General features: G+C 40.8%; 1 protein-coding gene across 3 annotated transcripts in view; it reads left to right on the top strand.

Annotated features, from left to right (window-relative positions):
- Positions 1–21,511, top strand: part of OBSCN (obscurin, cytoskeletal calmodulin and titin-interacting RhoGEF) — a 258,005-nt gene that overhangs the window by 12,889 nt on the left and 223,605 nt on the right. For all 3 annotated transcript variants that reach the window (XM_060684486.2, XM_087894267.1, XM_060684487.2), the window contains exons 4-16: positions 2,579–2,839; positions 6,395–6,697; positions 7,090–7,356; positions 10,001–10,270; positions 11,862–12,137; positions 12,879–13,160; positions 13,285–13,566; positions 13,706–13,987; positions 15,372–15,653; positions 15,895–16,176; positions 18,075–18,356; positions 19,417–19,698; positions 20,418–20,699. In XM_060684486.2, the coding sequence (XP_060540469.1) occupies positions 2,579–2,839; positions 6,395–6,697; positions 7,090–7,356; positions 10,001–10,270; positions 11,862–12,137; positions 12,879–13,160; positions 13,285–13,566; positions 13,706–13,987; positions 15,372–15,653; positions 15,895–16,176; positions 18,075–18,356; positions 19,417–19,698; positions 20,418–20,699 (3,633 nt within the window). The remainder of the gene's footprint in view (positions 1–2,578; positions 2,840–6,394; positions 6,698–7,089; positions 7,357–10,000; positions 10,271–11,861; positions 12,138–12,878; positions 13,161–13,284; positions 13,567–13,705; positions 13,988–15,371; positions 15,654–15,894; positions 16,177–18,074; positions 18,357–19,416; positions 19,699–20,417; positions 20,700–21,511) is intronic.

Here is a 21,511-nt window from a genome sequence, read left to right as displayed (position 1 = left end):
CTGGATTCACTTAATGACTATATGATTCGTTTAACCACTGTTAAGTGTTAACAATGGTTAACTGCAGTGATTCACTTAACAACCGTGGTGAAAAAGATTGCAAAGCCAGTCACAGCTCGCCTCATAACCCTTTTGCTTAGCAGCGCAAATTCTGCTCCCATTTCCAGGACTATCTGTTAAATACCCGTTTAATAAATAAAATCATTAAAGGCAATTCAGCTCTGACCTGCTAACAATTTTTAGACAGAGATCAGGCTTCTTTAGTCGATAATTCCAGGGGTGAAATGCAAGATCTCTGTTGCAAACCACTAGTTATCTAAGAGAGTCAATTCATGGCTGTTTGCATTTAAGGTCGAAGGAGGTCATCCGAGGGATTTCTGTAACCTGAGTTCAGATCATGGTGCTTGCCAAGCAATTGAATGGATTGCAGACATATAATTTACGTTGATGCCTTTGAACTCTGCAGCACATACCGGTAGTCTTCGGCAGTCCATTTAGTACAACAGTATTGAAAGAAGTGACTTATGACCATTTTTCACATTTATGACCATTGCAATACCCTCAGTCACACGATCAAAATTCAGATGCGTGGCAACTGACTCATATTTATGACGGTTGCAGTGTCGCGGGGTCACGTGATCCCCTTTTGACAAGCAGTGGGGAAGCCAGATTCACTTAACGAACGGGTGACTAACTTAACAACAGTAGGGATTCACTTAACAAATGTGGCAAGAAAAATTTGTAAAATGGGGCAAAACTCACTTAGCAAATTTCTCACATAAATTTTGAGCTCAATTGTGGTCGTAAGTCGAGAACTGCCTGGATATGTCAGTCCACTTTACAAGTCAGGGTTAGGAAGGTAAACTGATTTGCCTCTGACCAAGCCATCTCTGTGTTTCTTGCTGGATGGCGTCGTCCGCCAGTCTGACAAACACAAACTGCAAAAAACACATTTGTGAAAATGCAAAAAGGGGAAAATATTTGGGTTTTCTAAGCCTGGTTTATTTGGGTGGGATCTTGTGGGTTCCCATCCAAATGATTTTTGAGCTCCACCAAGGCTGACGATGGACTGTTCCCAGCTCTAAGGTTTAACCGTAGTGCACTGGACACAAAAATATGCAATAAATTCAGTGTATGTTTCCGTCCACTGTATGTTATGATATTTAAATTTAATAGGGGACTCGTGTCGTGAGCCAGAACAAACAGTTATAGTTGATTGATGGGAAAAGGGCTGGCTCCTGCCTGAGGCAATCTGCACTGTGATTGGTTGCTATGGGTGTGGAGGGGGCGTTTCCCTTTTTTCCCGCCTTTTTCTTCGGTGTGCTCTGCAATTTACCTCACGCTGCTCCTGTTTACCTGAATTTTCTTGTTTGGGGTGTATAGAGATGGGAAATATATTTATTTATATAAAACTACAAAATTCATGTCAGCCTCTCTGGCTTCTAACCTGGATGGTTAGAATGCATGTAAGGGATAGGTATCTGTCTATCTCCCCCCTTATCAGTCAATTCATGTATCTATTCCCTCTCACCTTCTATTTATCCAATTTTCTCTCTCTCTCTCCCCCCCTCCCATATATCTATTCATATATGAATTTCTCTCTGTCTCTCTTTTCCTATTTATCAGTTCATGTAACTATAATCCATCTATCCATCCATCCATCCATTTATCTGTCTACCCCCTCACCTATTCATTCATCTGTCTATTTCTCTCTCTCCCCCAATATCTCTGTATCTCTCTATAATTATCTATCCAATTATCCCTCTATCCACATCGATGTGTGTGTGTGAGGGTATGTGTCTGTCTGTCTGTCTATCTCTACCCATCATCTATCTATCTATCTATCTATCTATCTATCTATCTATCTATTTCTATCCATCATTATTTTTCTATCTATCTATCTATCTATCTATCTATCTATCTATCTATCTATCTAATCTAATCTAATCTAATCTAATCTAATCTAATCTATGTATCTCATCTCTGTCTCTCTCTGCCCATCATTACCTATCTATCTATCTTCTATATCATTCATCTATCTATATCTATCTGTCTATCCATCTATCTGTTTATACCCATCATTATCTATCTCTATCTATCCATCTCTCTCTCTCTCTCTATCTATATCTCTACCCATCATTATCAACCTACCTACCTACCTACCTACCTACCTACCTACCTACCTATCTATCTCTATCTCTACCCATCATTATCTATCTATCTATCTATCTATCTATCTATCTATCTATCTATCTATCTATCTAATCTACCTACCTACCTACCTACCTACCTACCTACCTACCTACCTACCTCATCTATCTATCTATCTACCGGTATATCTTTAATCATTTCTCCCTCCCTCCTTCCCTCCCTCCCTCTCTCTCTTCTTCCTCTCTGAACTTTCACATATCTATCGCTCTGTTTAGTTATCTATCTGTGTCTGTCTATCTTCCTATCCATCTATATCTGTATATACCTCCCTACCTAGACACATTCATTATTCATAGTATTTCTAAGCATGGAATTTTTAATGTGAGTTGACTGAAGCTAATGATCACATCTTTATTTATCAACCTAGGCAACATTGTCAAGAAACTGCCAAGGAAAACAGCTGTCAGTATAAAAGACACTGCAGTGTTCTGCGTGGAACTGGAACAGAAGTGCGAGAAGTTCCGATGGTTGAAGAATAAAGAAGAATTAAAACCCAGTGGTCGCATTTCAATCTCATCCGCAGATAGAGAATACACCATGATCATCCGGGATTGTCAAATGGAAGATGGAGGAGAAATTGTCTTTGTGGCTGATGAGTGTAGAACATCCACGCAATTTACTGTCTCTGGTGAGAGTGATTTTTTCCCCTATGCGTATGAGGGGTTCGTTCCTCCATATTTGTTATTTAGAAATTGCAGGCTTCTTCTGATGATCTTAGATGCTTAACAGCTTGCAAATACAGTTAGTCCTTGATTTAGGACCACAACTGAGTTTTGCTCATAGATAGAAAGATACAGTAGATAGATGATAGGGAGATGGTACATAGAGATAGATAGATGATAGATAGATAGATGATAGATAGATAGATAGATAGATAGATAGATAGATAGATAGATCATCTATCTATCTATCTATCTATCTATCTATCTATCTATCTATCTATCTATCTATCTATCCAGTCAGTCAGACAGACAGTCAGATAGACAGACAGACAGACAGACAGACAGACAGACAGAGACAGACAATAGTTAGATGATAGATATACAGTGCATTCAGAAAGTATTCAGACCCCCTTTACTTTTGTCAATTTTGTTATGCTGTAGCCTGATTCTAGTTGTTGAAATTTACATACATTTGTAAAATTCTGTTTTCGTTTTGTCATTATGAGGTACTGAGGGTAGATTAATGAGAAAAAAGGAGGGGGAGGGAGGGAGGGTGTGTTTGTAGCTAGATAGAGTTTTGGCCCATGGAAATTCTGGTCTCAGTTGTGGTCTTGACTATCCGTATAGAAGAACAATGCCTATGATAGTGCCATCAAATGTTGGGTGCCAAGATTGACCCCTTAAAACAAAAACCTGGTTTAAAAGGTTCTTAGGATCATGTGGGGTCAATTATCCAGATCAGTGGCACAGCCAAACCATGAGAGAAACCCAAGTCAGCCCTGTAGTGATGAAGTCATTTGACCCAATTTGATCCCCAGAACATGCTTGAAAATCCTAAGCGGAACACACGCATGAGTCAATTGCCACTGATTTCTTGCACTCAAGAAACATGCCGTCATTTACTATCCACCCTTAAAATAAGATACAGTACAATGATATACAAGAAGTCCTCGACTTATGACCACAATGGAGCCCAAAATTTCTGTTGTTAAGTGAGACAGTTGTTAAGTAAGTTTTACCCCATTTTATGACCTTCCTTGTCACAGTTGTTAAGTGTTGTTCAGTTAGTGACCTGATTGTTAAGTGAATCTGGCTTCCCTATTGACTTTGCTTGTCAGAAGATCATAAAATATGATCACATGACCCTGGGACACTGTAACCATCATAAATATGAGTCAGTTGCCAAGCATCTCAATTTTGATCATGTGACTTCAGAGATGCGGCAATGGTCATAAGTGTGAAAAACAGTCATAAATCTATTTCAGTGCCGTTGTAAGTCCAAACAGTCACTAAACGAACTGTTGTAAGTCGAGGACCAACTGTACAACTTAACAATTGCAGTGATTCACTTAACAACCATGGCTAAAAAGGTTATGAAATTGGATATGACTGATTTAATAACCACCTTACTTGACAATGGAAATTCTGGCCTCCATTATGGTGATAAGTTGAGGACTTACCTGTAACCAGATCAAATTCAGAAATCATAGTGCAGAGCAGTTTCTGAGTCTGACCCAACCTGTTTGCCGTATTGGAAAATGACTTTGTTGGAAAAATCTCTTTAATTTAATCTCTTTAATTTAATCTCTTTAATTTGCCATCTGAAGTTGGCTGCCCAACCCACTGTCTTAGCCATTGCATGTTAAGCTAACATCTCATATACCAAGAAAAGAATACGAAAACCTTACATAGAGAACATAATTGAAGTAAGCATCACTGCACCCTGTTTGCAAAAATAACTTTTTCTCACCAGAATCCATACTATATCGTAGCTAGACACCAGAGGCCAGGATAAGAAGTAACAGATGGAAACTAATCAAGGAGAGATTCAACCTAGAACTTCCTGACAGTGAGAACAATTGATTAGTGGAACAGATTGCCTTGTGGGTGCTTCATCAATAAAGGTTTTCAAAAATAGGCTGGGCAACTATTTAGGCGGGGTTGTATAAAGTTCCTGCCTAGCAGGAAGTTGGACTAGAAGACCTCTGAGCTCCCTTCCAGCCCTATGACTCTAAAAACCAAGAAGTGGTTCTAAAAGAAGAGGAGGCTGAGATACAGAAAGTTACAGGAGAAATGCTCTCTATTGCTCCTTACATTAGACAGATCGTTTGTTTATAAATGCCCCATTTTAAGGACTATAGGTAATCCTTGACTTACAACAGTTCATTTAGTGACTATTCGAAGTTACAAGAGCACTAAAAAAGTGACTTATGACTGCTTTTTACACTTACGACCATTGCAGAATCTCCACAATCATGTGATCAAAATTTGGGTGCGTGGCAACTTACTCATATTTATGACGGTTGCAGTGTTCCGGAATCATGCAATCCCCTTTTTGCAACCTTCTGACTAACTTAACAACCGCACGGTTTTGCTTAACAATTGTGGCAAGAAAGATCGTCAAATGGGGCAAAACTCACTGAACAAATGTCTCACTTAGCAACAGAAATATTGGACTCAATTGTGGTCATAAATCAAGGACTACCTGTATACCACTGCTCCATATATTATTTTAAGGATGGGTAGAAAATGACAGCACGTTTCTTGCATGCAAGAAATTAACGGTGATCGATTGATTGATGCTTACCTTCTGCTTCGGATCTTCAAGCATATTCTGGGGATCGAGTTGGGTCAAATGACTTTACCGCTATGGGACAGATGCCTTGGGGTTTTCTTATGTTTTTAATGCGCCACTGATCTGAATAACTGACCCCGCCTGATTCTAATAATGTTTTAAACTAAGGTTTCTTGAAGGGGTCCAAATTGAGCCCAACATTTCTTTTGCTAAGTCAGATGTCATTCAGTGAATCACTGCAGTTGTTAAGTTAGTAACATAGTTGTTAAGTGACTTTGCTTGTCAGAAGGCTGCAAAAGGGGATCACGTGATTCTGGGACACTGCAACCATCATAAATAGGAGTCAGTTATCAAGGATCTGAAATTGGATCATGTGACCATGAGGATACTGCAATGGTCATAAGTCACTTTTTTCAGTGCTGTTGTAATTTTGAACAGTTACTAAACATACCTGTATGATAGAAAAGAATCTCTGTAGCTCTGGGTTGAAGTGGGGTGGGGGTATCCTTGGTGCTCTCAGAGCTTGATGGTTTTCTTGAAGACATTTCATGATCCAACTAGGAAACATCAGCAGTGATGAAGATGGGAATGGGGTTTGCTCTCTATTTATATACAGTGTAAACCCCATTCCGTTTAGCACTGATGTATTACCTAGTTGGATCATGAAATGTCTGGAGGAAAGCAACCAAGTTGAGAGAGTACCACGGATTCCACAGTTGTCGTTGTCGTCGTCGTCCTCCTCCTCCTCCTCTCCACAAACCCCAGGTCATGAAATGTCTGCAAGAAAACCACCCATCTCAGAGGACTCCGGCAAAGGAATACATGATGGGAAAATGATGGCGCTTGCACAACCTTTGAACTATCTTTATATTCGCACCTTTTAAAAAACTTGTGGTTTCCCCCCCAAATGTTGACTTGGTCTTTCCCTGTTTCCCCTCCTGACCAGCTCCAAAGAAACCCCCATCACATCCTCCAACTGACCCAGTGGTGAAAAATAAAACAGAAACCTCAGTGACGTTAGCCTGGTCTCTTCGGAAGACGGACCGGCCTGTCCCAATAGATGGCTACCTTGTTGAACGTAAGAAGCTGACTGGATTTGCATGGCTGAGGTGCCACCAAGCTTTGGTGTCCCAAACTGAGTTGATGGTCAACAACATGACTGAAGAGGCTGACTACCAGTTCCGAGTTTCTGCAGTAAACAAGTATGGCCAAAGTGATTATCTGGAATTTCCTGGAGTCTGGCATCTTGGTAAGTTTGGTTTTTTTCAGCAATGGGCTAAATTGAAGGTGATGGATGGATTTAGACTTTTTTAAGCTGCCAATACCTAAAATTCTCAAATATCTTGTATTATGAATATGAATAATATGCTGCATTAATTCCAATGATCAGAATCATCATCTTCTTCTTCTTCTTCTCCTCCTCCTCCTCCTCCTCCTCCTCCTCCTCCTCCTCCTCCTCCTCCTCCTCCTCCCCCTCCTCCCCCTCCTCCTCCTCTTCTTCCTCCTGTTATCTAAAGTCTGGAAGGTAACCACCAACCTCAGTGAGCACCAAGGACCCCACAATTCAACCCTCAATTACAAATATTCTCTTCTATTGAGAAAAAATTGTTAATCTTTGCCCATCATCATTGTATCCCACAGAACCTACCCTGGCAGTGAAAACTCCTCTGAGAAATGTCGAAGTTGCACCAGGGAGAGATGCAACCTTCACTGTGGACCTCACCATCCCTAGTCCCGGCTCATGGTACATCAATGGCAACCTTGTGCAGAACAGTGACAAATACATAATTACGAGAACCAAAGCAAGCCACAGTTTAATAATTAAGCGGGTCACCAGTGCGTTCAAGGAGGCAGAGGTGAAATTTGTAACCAAGGATATTGAAAGCATTGGAAGAGTCACCTTGAAAGGTATTTGCAATATATACTTCTTTTCTTCTTCTGAGCATGATCTTCAAACCATAGTTTTGGGAGATCTTTAGGAAGCTGAAATTAAATTGTAGTTTCCTATTTTAAGAAATAATTATGGGAAAACCTGAGCTTGGGAGATGACGCCAACATATTAGTTTGGCAAGGACAGGGTTGGGATGTCCACGGAGAAGATGAGAACCACCACTGTGAATCTGAAGTTCCACTGCCTTTATATATGGGTTGTGCGCAGGAATTGTGCTTTCATCATGTAGTTGTGGCTGACCTTGTTGAGTTTTTTGTTTGGAATGGGTAAAAGAAATAAAGAGACTCAAATTATCATACATTGGATATATTGTGGAAAGGCTCTGTTGTCTGGAGAAGTCCACAATGCTGGAGAAGGTGGATGGAAAGAGCAGAGGATGACCAGCAGAAAGGTTGAAGGACTCATTCATAGTGGTGATGGAGGCACTGTTGGGAAACCTGAAGAAGCAAGTTAAGGGAACACCAAGCTCCCTTGAGAAGTCCACAAAGCTGAGAAAGGATGAAGGAAAGAGGACAATGAGCAGCAACACTGAGAGACTCAGTTATGGACGCACTGTTGGGAGACCTGAAGAACCAGATTAATGAAGGATCTTCCTGGAGAAGATCCAGGACACTTAAGGCTGGACACCAAGTTTATAGCAAGTAATCAATCAATTAGTCAACCAGCTGAAACTTGAAGCTCCCTTAAGAAGTCCACAATGTTGAGAAAGATGGAAGGAAAGAGAAGGACAACCAGCAGCAACATTGAGGGACTCAATTACGGTGGTGATGAAGGCACTGTTGGGAGACCTGAAGAACCAAGTTAAGGAAAGAGCTTCCTGCAAAAGGTCTATCTGTCTGGACACTAAAGCTGGACACCAAGTTGATGGTACACCATCAATGAAAACACCAAGATCTCTTGAGAAGTCCACAATGCTACTAAAGGTAGAAGGAAAGAGAAGAAGAGGATGACCAGGAGTGAGGTGAATTGACAGTGATGTTGGGTGCACATTAGAAAACATGAAGGATCAGGTTGGAGACAGATCATTCTAGAGAAGGTCTATCAATGTGGTTGTTGAGAATCTTCACCAACTTGAACATAATTATTCAACGTGAAGATCTAATTCTCTAGAGAAGTCCATCATAATGAGAAAGGTGGAAGGAAAGAGTAGAAGAGGAGGGCTAGTAGAAGGTCGATGCTCAGTTATGGTGACCATGAATGCCCTATTGTAAGATTTGAAGGGCCAAGGTGGGTATAGATTAGCCTGGAGAATATCTAGATGGTTGCCAAGAGTCAACCCCAACTTGATGGAACATAAATGAAACATTTTCATTTAATCAATGAAAAAAAACCCAGGGTCCTTTGATAACTTCATAATACTGGAAAAGATAGAAAGAAGTAGAAGGGGAGGACCAGCAAAAGGTAGATGCTCAGTTATGGTGGCCATGAATGTCCTACTGGAAGACTTAAAGTACAGATCAACCTGAAGAAGATCTAGATAGTCACCAAGGGTCAACACCAGTTTGATAGATAATTCCTCAACCAAGGAAAAAACACAGATTCTTTAAGAAGTCCATAATGCTGGGAAAGATGAGGAAAAAAGAGAAGATGACTAGAAAATTTGAATTTTTCTAAGTTGGCATACATTTAATGTACCATTTAGGGATGCAGTTTATCCCCCTTTATGCAAATTTGCATTGTGTCATCGGTACAATGAAATAATTGAGACAATGCCATTTGGATGCCTTCTCATCATTTGTGGGATTATGTTAGGCAAATTATAAAAAGGACATCCATTCTCCAATTTCCCCAAGATGTGCCATAGGCATCAGGCATCGATTCAATAAGTACAGATAATCCTTGCCTTACAACCACAATTGAGCCCCAACTTTCTGTTGTTAAGCAGGACAGTTATTAAATGAATTGTACCTCGTTTAATGACCTTTTCGGCCATAGTTAAGTGTATCATTTCAGTTGTTAAGTGAATCCTGTGGTTGTTAAGTGAATCTGGTTTCCCCTTTTGACTTTGCTTATTAGAAGCCAGCTTACAAATGATGATCACATCACCCTGGAACAGTGCAACTGTCATAAATACAGGTAGTCCTTGACTTACGACCATAATTGAGCCCATAATTATGTTGCTAAGCAAGCCATTTGTTAAGTAAGTTTTGCCCCATTTTACAACTTTTCCTTGCCACTTTTATTAAGTGAATCACTGCAGTTGTTACATGAGTCACACAATTGTAAAGTGAATCTGGCTTTCCCAGTGACTTTACTTGTCAGAAGATTGTAAAAAATGACCTCATGACTCCAGGACAGTGGAACCGTCATAAATATGAATCATTTGCCATACATCTCAATGTAAATCACGTGATCATAGGGATGCTGCAATGTCATTGTAACTTTAAACAGTCACTAAATGGATGGTTATAAATGGAGGACTCCCTCCATATGTTGGGGGTGGCTGGGATTAGACAAAGGATATGAGGACATCACGTATCATAATGTCAGTGGACAAATGACATAATTTGCCCTTCCTGTCCTTTTGACCAATGACACCAGGACATGTTCGATGTCATTGTGGCTTGTATCAGATCACTGAGTTTCACCCCTCTTTTCTAGATGAAGTGGCCACATTTGTCAATGACTCAGCCCCTGGGATTTCAGTCAACCTTCATGAGAAGTTTGAGCTGGTTTGCGAAGTGTCCTCAGCCACTGATGCAGTCTTGTGGCGAAAGGGGAAGAAGGACATCAAGCCAGACCAAAGGGTGACATTTTCTGTTCAGGGAAAACAGCGAAAACTTATTGTCCAAAACGCCATCAAGGAAGACGAAGGGGTTTATACCTGCGAATCAAAAGATGACCGACTAACCTTCCAGGTGGAGGTCAAAGGTAAGAAACGGTCCAAATGCTTGCTTTCAAATATGTCTGTACAGATAGTTCTCGACTTAGGACTGCAATTGAGCCCAACATTGCTATTGCTAAGTGAGACATTTATTAAATGAGTTTTACCCCTTATTACGACCTTTCTTGCTACAGTTGTTAAAAGAATTCCTGCAGTTGTTAAACTAGTCACACGATTGTTAAGTGAATGGCTTCCCTACTGACTTTCTTTCAGAAGGTCACAAAAGGGGATCATGTAACCCTGAGACACTGCAACTGTCATAAATACGAGCTAGTTGCTAGGCATCTGAATTTTATTCATGTGACCATGAGAATGCTGCAATGGTCGTAAGTGTGAAAAACTGTCATAAGTCACCTTTTTCAGTACCGTTTTAACTTCTAATAGTCACAAAAAAAACGGTTGTAAGTCAAGGACTACCTGTAATATTAACTGTCATCTGCATATATTTTCCTAAGCCATTGCATGGAAACAGCTGACCATGATGCTGTTGCGGTTTTGAATTTCAAGCTCAGATCTTTGACAAGTTTCAAGGCAGTGATCAGATGCCATGGCAATTGGGTTTTGGGGGAGGGTGGTTCTAGAGCCATGATGGCAAACCTATGGCATGCATGCCAAAGGTGGCATGCAGAGCCCTCTCTGCTGGCATGCGCACCGACGCCCCAGGTCAGATCTCCATGGCGTTCCTTTCGTGAGCTTCTGTTTCCCTGCAAACAACGAAACAGAAGGTCATGAAAGAAAAAGATCTTACCTCTTGCTGCGCTGCCAGTGTTGGGATGCCCCACTTCCCACCAGCCAGCTGGCCTTTGGGTCTCTGCTGCACATGCACACATGTCCATGCATGCGTGCGCACCCACACATCTTTCTGTTTGGGCATGCATGTGCAGTTTGGGCACTCGGTGTCTAAAAAGTTTGCCATCGCTGATCTGGAAACAATGAACAGTCCAGTAAATAAAGGGATTTTAAGCTTTATTATTAGCTGAAACAACCTGTAGATCTCTATGTATTAGTCAAAGCTTCACTCTTTGCTGACCAACACCAACAATTTGCAAGAAGTGCATTTTAGGGCAGAAAGTCAACAGAGACTTCCAAGAGGGATAAAATCAAGAAAGGAAAATGGATAAGAGAAATGGTAGTTAACACACAGGGCTAGAAAGCAAGAGGCCATGAATTCAAGTCCCGCTTTAGCCATGAAAGCCTGCTGGCTTTGGTTCCAATCACCAGGAGATGGTGAGTTCTAGTCCTTCTTTAAGCCAGCTGGGTGACTTGAATCAGTCCCTTTCTCTCAGCCCATCTCTCCTCACAGGGTTGTTGTGTGAAAAATAGGAGGAAGAAAGTGTGTTAGATATTTTCGCTACCGTGAGTTATTTGTAAAAAGAATAAAAGCAAAATACAAATGAATGAATGGATGGATGGATGAATATTGGTATATATAAACATTCATTCATTCATACATACATATATACAGCTGAGTCTTGATTGAAGCACTCACATGATTTATCTCCTCCTTGAGCAGGAGGTTGGACTGGAAGAACTCCAGGATCCCTTCCAACTCTGTTTTTCTGTTATTCCTCACCCCAGAGCCTGCAGAGGTCTTTTTTGGCAAGGAGAAAGTCCAGAAAGAAATCAGAGCTATTCTTTCCGAAAACGCTTTTCTCAGCTGCGAAGTAGCCCAGCCCACAATGGAAGTGAGATGGTTCAAGGATGGGAAACTCATCACCCCAAGCAAGAAATTCAAGATTGAAACAGAAGGGAAATCTCGCTGGCTGATTATCCGACAAGTTGACAGGAAGGATGGAGGTCAATACACCTGCGAAGCAGATGGCCAGAAACTGGCCTTCAAAGTGATTGTAACAGGTAAAAATCTTGATTTTCCCATGGTACTGTTAATACAGGTGGTCCTTGACTTACAACAGTCCATTTAGTGACCATTCGAAGTTGCAACATTACTTAAAAAAGGGACCTATGACCATTTTTGACACTTATGACTGTCACAGCATCTCCATGGTCACGTGATTAAAATTCAGATGCTTGGTAACTGACATGTATTTATGACAGTTGCAATCTCCCCAGATTCACATGATCCCCTTTTGCGACCTCCTGACAAGCAAAGTCAATGGGGGGAAGTCAGATTCACTTAACTAGTGGGTGATTAACATAACAATTGTAATTGCAAGAAAGGCCGTAAAGTGGGGCAAAATTAACTTAAACTGTCTCACTTAGCACCAAAAATGTTGGACTCAATTGTGGTCATAAGTCTACCTGTACAGTTATTCAGATGTTAAGGAGAACTTCAGCAAGATGACAAAAATACAGATGACTGTATCTTACAAGTACAGGCCCCAGGAAATAAAAATTATCCTGTTTGGATTTTCCTAAATTTCGTGATTTTAGATGTTGTTTTGATCAACAATCAGAAGTCAGGGTGGTGATTGCCAAAGAGGCAAACATCTAGATGTAGGATGACTTATCTTAGTTCATATATAATCTATCAGTTGGACCTTTTTGAAGCTCAGAACTTTAATTTTAAATAAAAACAATCAAATATCCTAAAGAGAAAGTGAAGTAAAATGTTTTGTCCATTCCTTCCACTATTAGATAGAGAGGTTGAGGAGATATTTGTCAACCAGAAGAAAGTCCAGAAGGACATAAGGACTGTGGCTTCAGAGAACGTCTCTCTCAGTTGTGAGGTGGCCCAGACCAAGACAGAAGTCAAGTGGTTCAAAGATGGGCAGCTGATCACCGACACCAAGAAGTTCAAAATAGAAGAACAAGGTGAATCCCGTTGTCTGGTTGTTCAACAGGTGGAGAAGAAAGATGCAGGTGAATATACCTGCGAAGCTGATGGCCAAAAGCTCACCTTCAAAGTCACGGTTGCAGGTACAACTATCTTTATATCTCCCATAGAGTTAAAAGTGGTCAAATCAATCCAGTTTTAGTTGATTGTTAAAAAGAGCACTCAGAAGCTCTAATGTGAATGAATGTTTTCTGCTTCTACGCCTAGATGAAAAGATTAAGGAAGTCTTTGTCAACCAGAAGAAAGTCCAGAAGGACATAAGGACTGTGGCTTCAGAGAACGTCTCTCTCAGTTGTGAGGTGGCCCAGACCAAGACAGATGTCAAGTGGTTCAAAGATGGGCAGCTGATCACTGACACCAAGAAGTTCAAAATAGAAGAACAAGGTGAATCCCGTCATTTGGTTGTCCAGCAGGTGGAGAAGAAAGATGCAGGTGAATATACCTGTGAAGCTGATGGCCAGAAGCTCACCTTCAAAATCACAGTTGCAGGTACAACTACCTTTATATTCTCCACATTTCTCATATGGTTAAAAGTGGTCAAATCAATCCATTTTTTGTTGATTGTTAAGAAGAACACTCAGAAGCTCTAATGTGAATAAATGTGTCTTGTCTTCTGCTTCTACCCCAGATGAAAAAATTAAAGAAGTTTTTGTCAACAAGGAGAAGGTCCAGAAGGACATCAAGGCTGTCGCTTCAGACAACATTTCTCTCAGCTGTGAGGTGGCCCAGGACAAGACAGAAGTCAAATGGTTCAAGGATGGAAAATTGATCACCTCCAACAAAAAATTCAAGATAGAAGCAGAAAACAGATCCCGTCATCTGGTTGTCCTACAGGTGGAAAAGAAAGATGCAGGTGAATACACCTGTGAAGCGGATGGTCAGTTGCTGAACTTCCAAGTAACCGTAACAGGTAGGAAAAAAATCCTTTAGTCTTTTCCTTTATCATTATATTTCCAGATATAAGTAACAAATATGATGACAGAAATTAATAGATATTTTGATGTTTTGATTTATCACAAATAGATTTGCTTCTGGGTCCAATTCAAGGTGCTGGCTGTCACCTTCAAAGCCTACATGACTTAAAGCCAGATTATCTGAATGACCGTCTTTTCTCAGTGACATCTACCTGACCACCAGAGCAGGGAAGCAGGGGAAATTATGGGTTCTCTCTCTTAAGGAGGTCCATCTGGTGGGACCCAGGCCTTCTCCATGGTGGCTCCCTCCCTGTTATTTGAAGGGCCATCTTTATTCACTTATATCCACCTGACCCACCAGAGCAAGGAGGCAGGAGACGTTATGGGTCCTGTCTCTTAAGGAGGTCCATTTGGTAGGACCAAGAAGTATGGCCTTCTTTGTAGTGGCTCCCTTCCTGGGAAACATCATCTTGCAGAGTTAAGATTGGCCATCACCTTGAGAGTCTTCTGAAAGGCATTTAAAACATGGTTTGGCCAATGGGCCTAGGAATCCCAGGGTGATATGGAATCCATCAAATGGTTGGACTGATTGTTGTCACCAGAGGGATGGGGGTTTATTGATTTCTGTACTGGGATTTCATGTTTGTAAATCACCCAGGGTCAATACGAATGGTAGGCCATATATAGGTTCTTTAATAAATAAATAATTATATCAATCAACCATTATTTGACAAATCCATGGCCACCAAACGTTCCTTCCTGGATCTGGCCAACATATCTTAAAATGATTCAGATTCGGATCTGCTTGTTTCCTACTTCCTGCAATGAGACAATGAAGTTCGTTTCTCCAGAAAAATGGTCCAGCTCGCTTCAGATCATAGATGGTTGGTTACTCAAGAGAAAATACATTGAGGTTCAAGAAAGCCACACTTAATTAGAGCAAACATTAATTATAAATAACTGTTTTTAGGGGTTAGATATGTTTCACCTGGGATGGGATGGGACCACGGTCCAGATATTGAACTTACATCATCATCAGAGGAAGGTTTGGGAGGAGGAGGACTGTTGGGTTCTTCGTTTTCTCTGAGCTTGGTTATTTTCTTGCAGATGTTTCATGATTCAACTATGTAACATTATCAGTGCTAGAAGGGAGTAATGTTTGCAGAGAAGAAGAGGAGGAGGAGGAGGAGAAGGAGGCAGAGGACAAGGAGGACTGTGGGGTTCTTGGTACCAACTAAGAAAAGGTTGAGATATTGGTTATGTAGGATACACCCTTGAGTGTTTCTGAAGAACATATGTTTAGTAGTTAATGGAAACTATCAACTGCCACCAGAAAGAAGCAGTTAATGAAAATTTCTGCCTCTCTCCTTCCCTCACCAGATAAAGAAGTTCAGGAGATGTTTATCAACAAGGAGAAGGTCCAGAAGGATATCAAGGCTGTGGCTACAGAGGACGTCTCTCTCATCTGTGAGGTGGCCCAGGCCAAGACAGATGTCAAGTGGTTCAAGGATGGAAAATTGATTACCTCCAACAAGAAATTCAAGGTGGAAACAGATGGCAGATCCCGGCGTCTGATTGTTCAACAGGTGGAGAAGGAAGATGGCGGCAAATACACCTGTGAAGCTGATGGCCAGAAGCTCACCTTCAGAGTAACTGCATCAGGTAGGAGAAGATGTTGCCTTTTGTTTTATTTCTTATCCTGTTTCAGGATACAAACTAATCAGGGTGTCACCACATTAACAAAAATAAAAAGGTTTTTTTGGCTTGTAGAAACTATATCAAGGAAATGACTACTATATAGTTGGATCTTCTTGAAGCTCAGAACTTTAGCTGGAAAGGAGAATGCGAAATTGACCTAAAGAGAAAATGAATTAAGTGCTTTGTCAATTCCTTCCACCATTAGACAGAGAAATTGAGGAGGTGTTTGCCAACAAGGAGAAGGTCCAGAAGGACATCAAGGCTGTGGCTTCAGAGAATGTCTCTCTCAGCTGCGAGGTGGCCCAGGCCAAGACAGAAGTCAAATGGTTCAAGGATGGAAAATTGATCACCTCCAGCAAGAAATTCAAGGTGGAAGCTGAAGGCAGATCCCGGCATCTGGTTGTCCAACAGTTGGAGAAGAAAGATGGAGGCGAATACACCTGTGAAGCAGATGGTCAGAAACTCGCCTTCAAAATTACAGTTGCAGGTACAAACACTTTTATATTTTCTACATCTTCTCATATAAGAAGATAAAACAGACCTAAGAATACTTCTTTAGTTGATCATCTCCCAGAAACTCCATTGGAATGTAGTCCTCAAGTTATGAGCACTATTTGGGCCAGAATTTCCATTTCTAAGTGGGTTATTAGGTGAGACATGCTCAATTTTGCAACATTTTTTGCTGCTGTTTGTAAGCAAATCACTGCAGTTGTTAAATGAATCATGTGGTTGTTAAGCGAATCCATTTTCTCCCGTTAACTTTACTTGTCAGAAGCCAGCTGAAAAGGTCACAAATGGTGATCATATGACCCCAAAATGCTGCAACCATCACAAATACATGCTAGTTGCCAAGAACCTGAATTTTGTTCACCTGATCGTGGTTATGCTGCAGTGGTCGTAGGTTCGGGGACTGGTTGCAAATCACTTTTTTCAGTGATATTCTAACTTCAAACGGTGGCTAAAAGAATGGATGTAAATCAAGGATCACTGGTAATTGGAAATCTGTTTTAACACAATGGCAAATTGCCTCAATATTAAGCAAAAGTTGAATGGTTAGTGCAATAAGGATTCTTTTAATCTTGTAAGCAATACTTTAATTTTTTTTGGTTTGGTTTTTATTGGTCAAGGTTGAGAAACCAAAGTGGTGTTAACCAAGAAGGCAAAAATCTACATGCAGGATAAGAATTTTATAGGTGTTGGGTTGTACAGGTAGTTCTCAACTTACAACCATTCGCTTGGTGACTATTGAAAGTAACAACGGCACTGAAAAGGTGAATTACTACTGTTTTTCACACTTATAGCCATTGCAGCATCCCCATGGGCATGTGATCAAAATTCAGAAGCTTGGCAACTGACTCATATTTATGACGGTTTTAGTGTCCCAGAGTCACATGATCACTTTTTAAGACCTTCTGATAAGCAAAGTCAATGGGGAAGCCAGATTCACTTTACAATCATGTGACTCACATAACAACCACAGTGATTCACTTAACAAAGGTGGCAAGTAAAATGAGGCAAAACTTACTTAACAAATGTCTCACTTAGAAACATATTATGGGCTCAATTATGGCCGTAAGTCAAGGACTACCTGTATTTACTGCAACAACTGCCACAATTCACTTAACAACCTTGGCAAGAATGATCATAAAATAGGGCCAGCTTCACTCAGAATCTGTCCTGCTTAGCAAAGGAAATTTTGGGCTCAATTGTGATAAGTCGAGGACTATCTGTGTAGACTATCCAGTATGGATTTTCCTGATGTTCATCATGTTAGCAATTAGAGGAAATGATAAAATACCCTAAAAAGTGAGTGAATGCATGTTATCCTCTCCTTCCAGAGAAGCTGAGGAGATGTTTATCAACAAGGAGAAGGTCCTGAAGGATATCAGGGTTAGAAGACTAGACTAGACTAGACTAGACTAGGCTAGGCTAGGCTAGGCTAGGCTAGGCTAGGCTAGGCTAGGCTAGACTAGACTAGACTAGGCTAGACTAGACTAGACTAGAACAGAACAGAACAGAACAGAACAGAACAGAACAGAACAAGCTGGAAGGAACCTTGGAGGTCTTCTAGTCCAGCCCCCTGCTCAAGCAGGAGGACGTATACTAATGTTCCTTAGATCCTTAAATCCCAAATACTGATATTTTTTCTTACCTTTAAAAATTAATGTTTTAATTCTTTTGTTTTGGTCTTAGCCAAGATCCAGAAGCTGAGGTGGCATTTGCCAATGAGGCAAACATCTAGATATAGGATGATTTATCTTAGATGGCATAGAATATGTAGGTAGGACCTTCTTGAAGCTCAGAAATTTAGCTGTAAAGGAAAATGTCAAAATGTCCTAAAGAGAAATTGAATTAAGATGTTTTGACCCTTCCTTCAACCATTAGACAGAGAAGCTGAGGAGATGTTTACCAACAAGGAGAAGGTCCAGAAGGATATCAAGGTTGTAGCTTCAGAGAATGTCTCTCTCAGCTGTGAAGTGGCCCAGGCCAAGACAGACGTCAAGTGGTTCAAGGATGGGAAACTGATCACTGCCAATAAGAAAATCAAGGTAGAAACAGATGGTAGATCCCGGTGTCTGGTTGTGCAACAGGTGGAGAAGAAAGATGCAGGTGAATACACCTGCGAAGCTGATGGCCAGAAACTGAACTTCAAAGTCACAGTTGCAGGTACAAATATTTCATTTTTTTCCATAACTTCTTCCCATATATAGAGATAAAAGTGACCAAACCAATATTATTTTTTACTGATCATTCAAGAGACCACTAACAGAGCAGCCTCAACTTGTCTCCACATGAATGTATGTTTCTACAAACAGTTTTTCCTTCTGCAAGGATGTACAGGAAGTCCTTGACTTACAACAATTCATTTAGTGACTATTCAAAGTTACAACCACACTGAAAAAAGTCACTTATACCTGTTTTTACAACCATTGTGGCATCCCTATGATCACATGATCAAAATTCAGCTGCTTGGCAACTGATTCATATTTATGACGGTTGCAGTGTCCCAGAATCATATTATCTCCTTTTGCGATCTTTGGACGAGCAAAGTTAATGGGGAAACCAGAATCACTTAACAACTGTGTTACTAAGTTAACAACTACAACGATTCACTTAACAACTGTGCAAGAAAGGTTGTAAAATGGGATAAAATTCACATTACAACTGTCTCGCTGAGCAACAGGCATTTTGGGCTCAATTGTGGGTGTAAGTCAAGGACTACCTGTGTTTTCGTTTTATTCTTCCTATTGCATGTAGGTGGACATTTGTTAAGAATTTGAACACAACAGACAAATTTCATCAGTGTCAGGTAGCCCTAAAAATCATTAGAACAAAAGCTAAATAAGGATCCTGTTAACTTCTAAATCCTACTTTAAATTTCTTTGATGACTTTGTCATATTTTCTATATCATGCTCCAGTAGTTGGTCAACAAGGAGAAAATCCAGCAGATCTCAATGTTAGACTAAATAAGGATACTTGGAGCAATAATTAAATATGATTTTTTTTTACCTTTACAAGTTTTTTTTTGTCTTGGTCAAGATTTGGAAGCTAAAGTGGTGTTTGCCAGTGAGACAAACATCCAGATGTAGGATGACATATATTAGATGGTATAGAATATGTAAGTTGGACCTTCTTGAAGCTCAGAATTTTAGCTGTAAAGGAATATGACAAAATGTCCTTAAGAGAAAGTGAATTAAGAAGCTTTCTCCATTCCTTCAACATTAGATAGTGAAGCTGAGGAGATGTTTGTCAACAAGGAGAAGGTCCAGAAGGACATCAAGGCTGTGGCTTCAGAGACTGTCTCTCTCAGCTGTGAAGTGGCCCAGGCCAAGACAGATGTCAAGTGGTTCAAGGATGGAAAATTGATCACCTCCAGTAAGAAATTCAAGGTGGAAGCTGAAGGCAGATCCCGGCATCTGGTTATTCAACAAGTGGAGAAGAAAGATGGAGGCAAATACACCTGTGAAGCTGATGGTGAGAAGCTCACCTTCAAAGTCACAGTTGCAGGTGCGAACACTGTTATATTTTCCTTTACATCTTCCTAAATGTGAAGATAGGGGGTCAAAAAAATCCTCTTTTTTGCTGATTGTTCCATTGAGTTCTAAGAGAACAGCTTAGGTCAATGCAAAAAAGAGCTTTAAACAGCACAGTGCTATAGATCTATTATGCATAGTACATATAGCTAGGAATCTAGCAGAAATTGAACCCAGAAGCAAAATTTAATCAGTGTTGGGCTTGAAAAGAAATAATAAATATAGCTTAATAAGCTGAACTGTAGCTGAACTATACCTTGATTGCTTGAAAACAATATTTTAATGAAGGAACTATCAAGGAGAAAACATCTCTTCCAGTAAAACTGACAGGGAAAGCCAAACCCCAGTCCCTTCTAGCCCTGATGGTGTTTTGTAGTTGGGTTATGAAATGTTTGCAAACAAACCACCAAGCTCAGAGAGCACCAAGTGCCCCACAGTCTTCCTCCTCCTGCTGCTCTCTGCAAACCCCACTCCCTTCTAGCACTGATGATGTTACTTAGATGGGTAATGAAATGTTTGCAAGAAAACCACCAGATTCAGAGAGCATCAAGGACCCCACAGAGGGACGATGTGTAGAATGAATAGATGGGATTTGCACCTTCTGATTGTCATGATTTTAGTCATTAAGAGAAATGACCAAATGCCTGGAAAAGAAAGTGAATGAACATGTCTTGGTTGTCCTTTCACTACTAGATAAAGAAGTTGAGGAGGTGTTTGCCAACAAGGAGAAGATCCAGAAGGACATCAAGGCTGTTCCTTCAGAGACCATCTCTCTCAGCTGTGAGGTGGCCCAGGCCAAGACAGATGTCAAATGGTTCAAGGATGGGAAACTGATCACTGCCAGCAAGAAAGTCAAGGTAGAAACAGACGGTAGATCCCGGCATCTGGTTCTTCAACAGGTGGAGAAGAAAGATGCCGGTGAATACACCTGCGAAGCTGATGGCCAGAAACTGAACTTCAAAGTCACGGTTGTAGGTAGGAAAAGATTTTGCATGCTAATAAAAGAGAATTGTCAGCTGCCACCTCATTCTTGCGCTTCGTAACCATTCAGTGTCAGCTGCAATGAACTCAAGGCGGGAGCAAGACGGGAGGGAGGAGGCTTCAAAGGAAACGAAACTTCACTATCTCTGTCCAAGATGGGCTTCAAGGTCAACCAGCTGGGAACTTTAACGCAGCTGCATACCAAGCCTACCGTTCAGAAGTGACTGCTCTGAAAACATCTAATTTGAATTTGATTAGACATGGGGGGGTGGGGCAGATGGGAGGCAACAAAAGGAGATAAAAGTTAGACTTTGGGATTTGGGCCACAAGTTTCAGTTTTGGTTACACACTACTGTAGTTCACTTGACCTTTAGTAAACTATACCTTTCCCAACACATGGAGTTAATGATTGTTCTTTCTTAGAGGCTCAAGCTGAGGCCGGTCTGAGAAGAATTTTCATATGTCAGGGTTGAATTGTGAAGTCTTTGACGCTCTCTTGAGCTTGGTGGTTTTCTTGATGATGTTTCATTGCCCAACTAGGCAACATAATCTGTGCTAATCAATCATCAGTAGATACATAGAGATAAACAACATTTACACGCTATTCAGAAAAGACAATAGAAAAACTAAGAAGGAAAGAGAAAAACCAAAATGCATTCTCTCCAGCACATGATACCCAGATAAGCAAGGATTAACCCCAGACAAACAATCAATAAAAAAATAATACTCTAACCCAGTGGTCCCCAACCTTTTTATCGCCGCGGCCCGCTGAGCGTGCGCAGGGGTGGGGGCACGGCCCAGGAGCT

This window comes from Pantherophis guttatus, chromosome 4 (assembly GCF_059756535.1).
Source record: "Pantherophis guttatus breed Tessera chromosome 4, ASM5975653v1, whole genome shotgun sequence".
NCBI lineage: Eukaryota > Metazoa > Chordata > Lepidosauria > Squamata > Colubridae > Pantherophis > Pantherophis guttatus.
The sequence above is the reverse complement of the archived record's forward strand: the minus strand, read 5'-3'. Positions and strand labels throughout refer to the sequence as shown.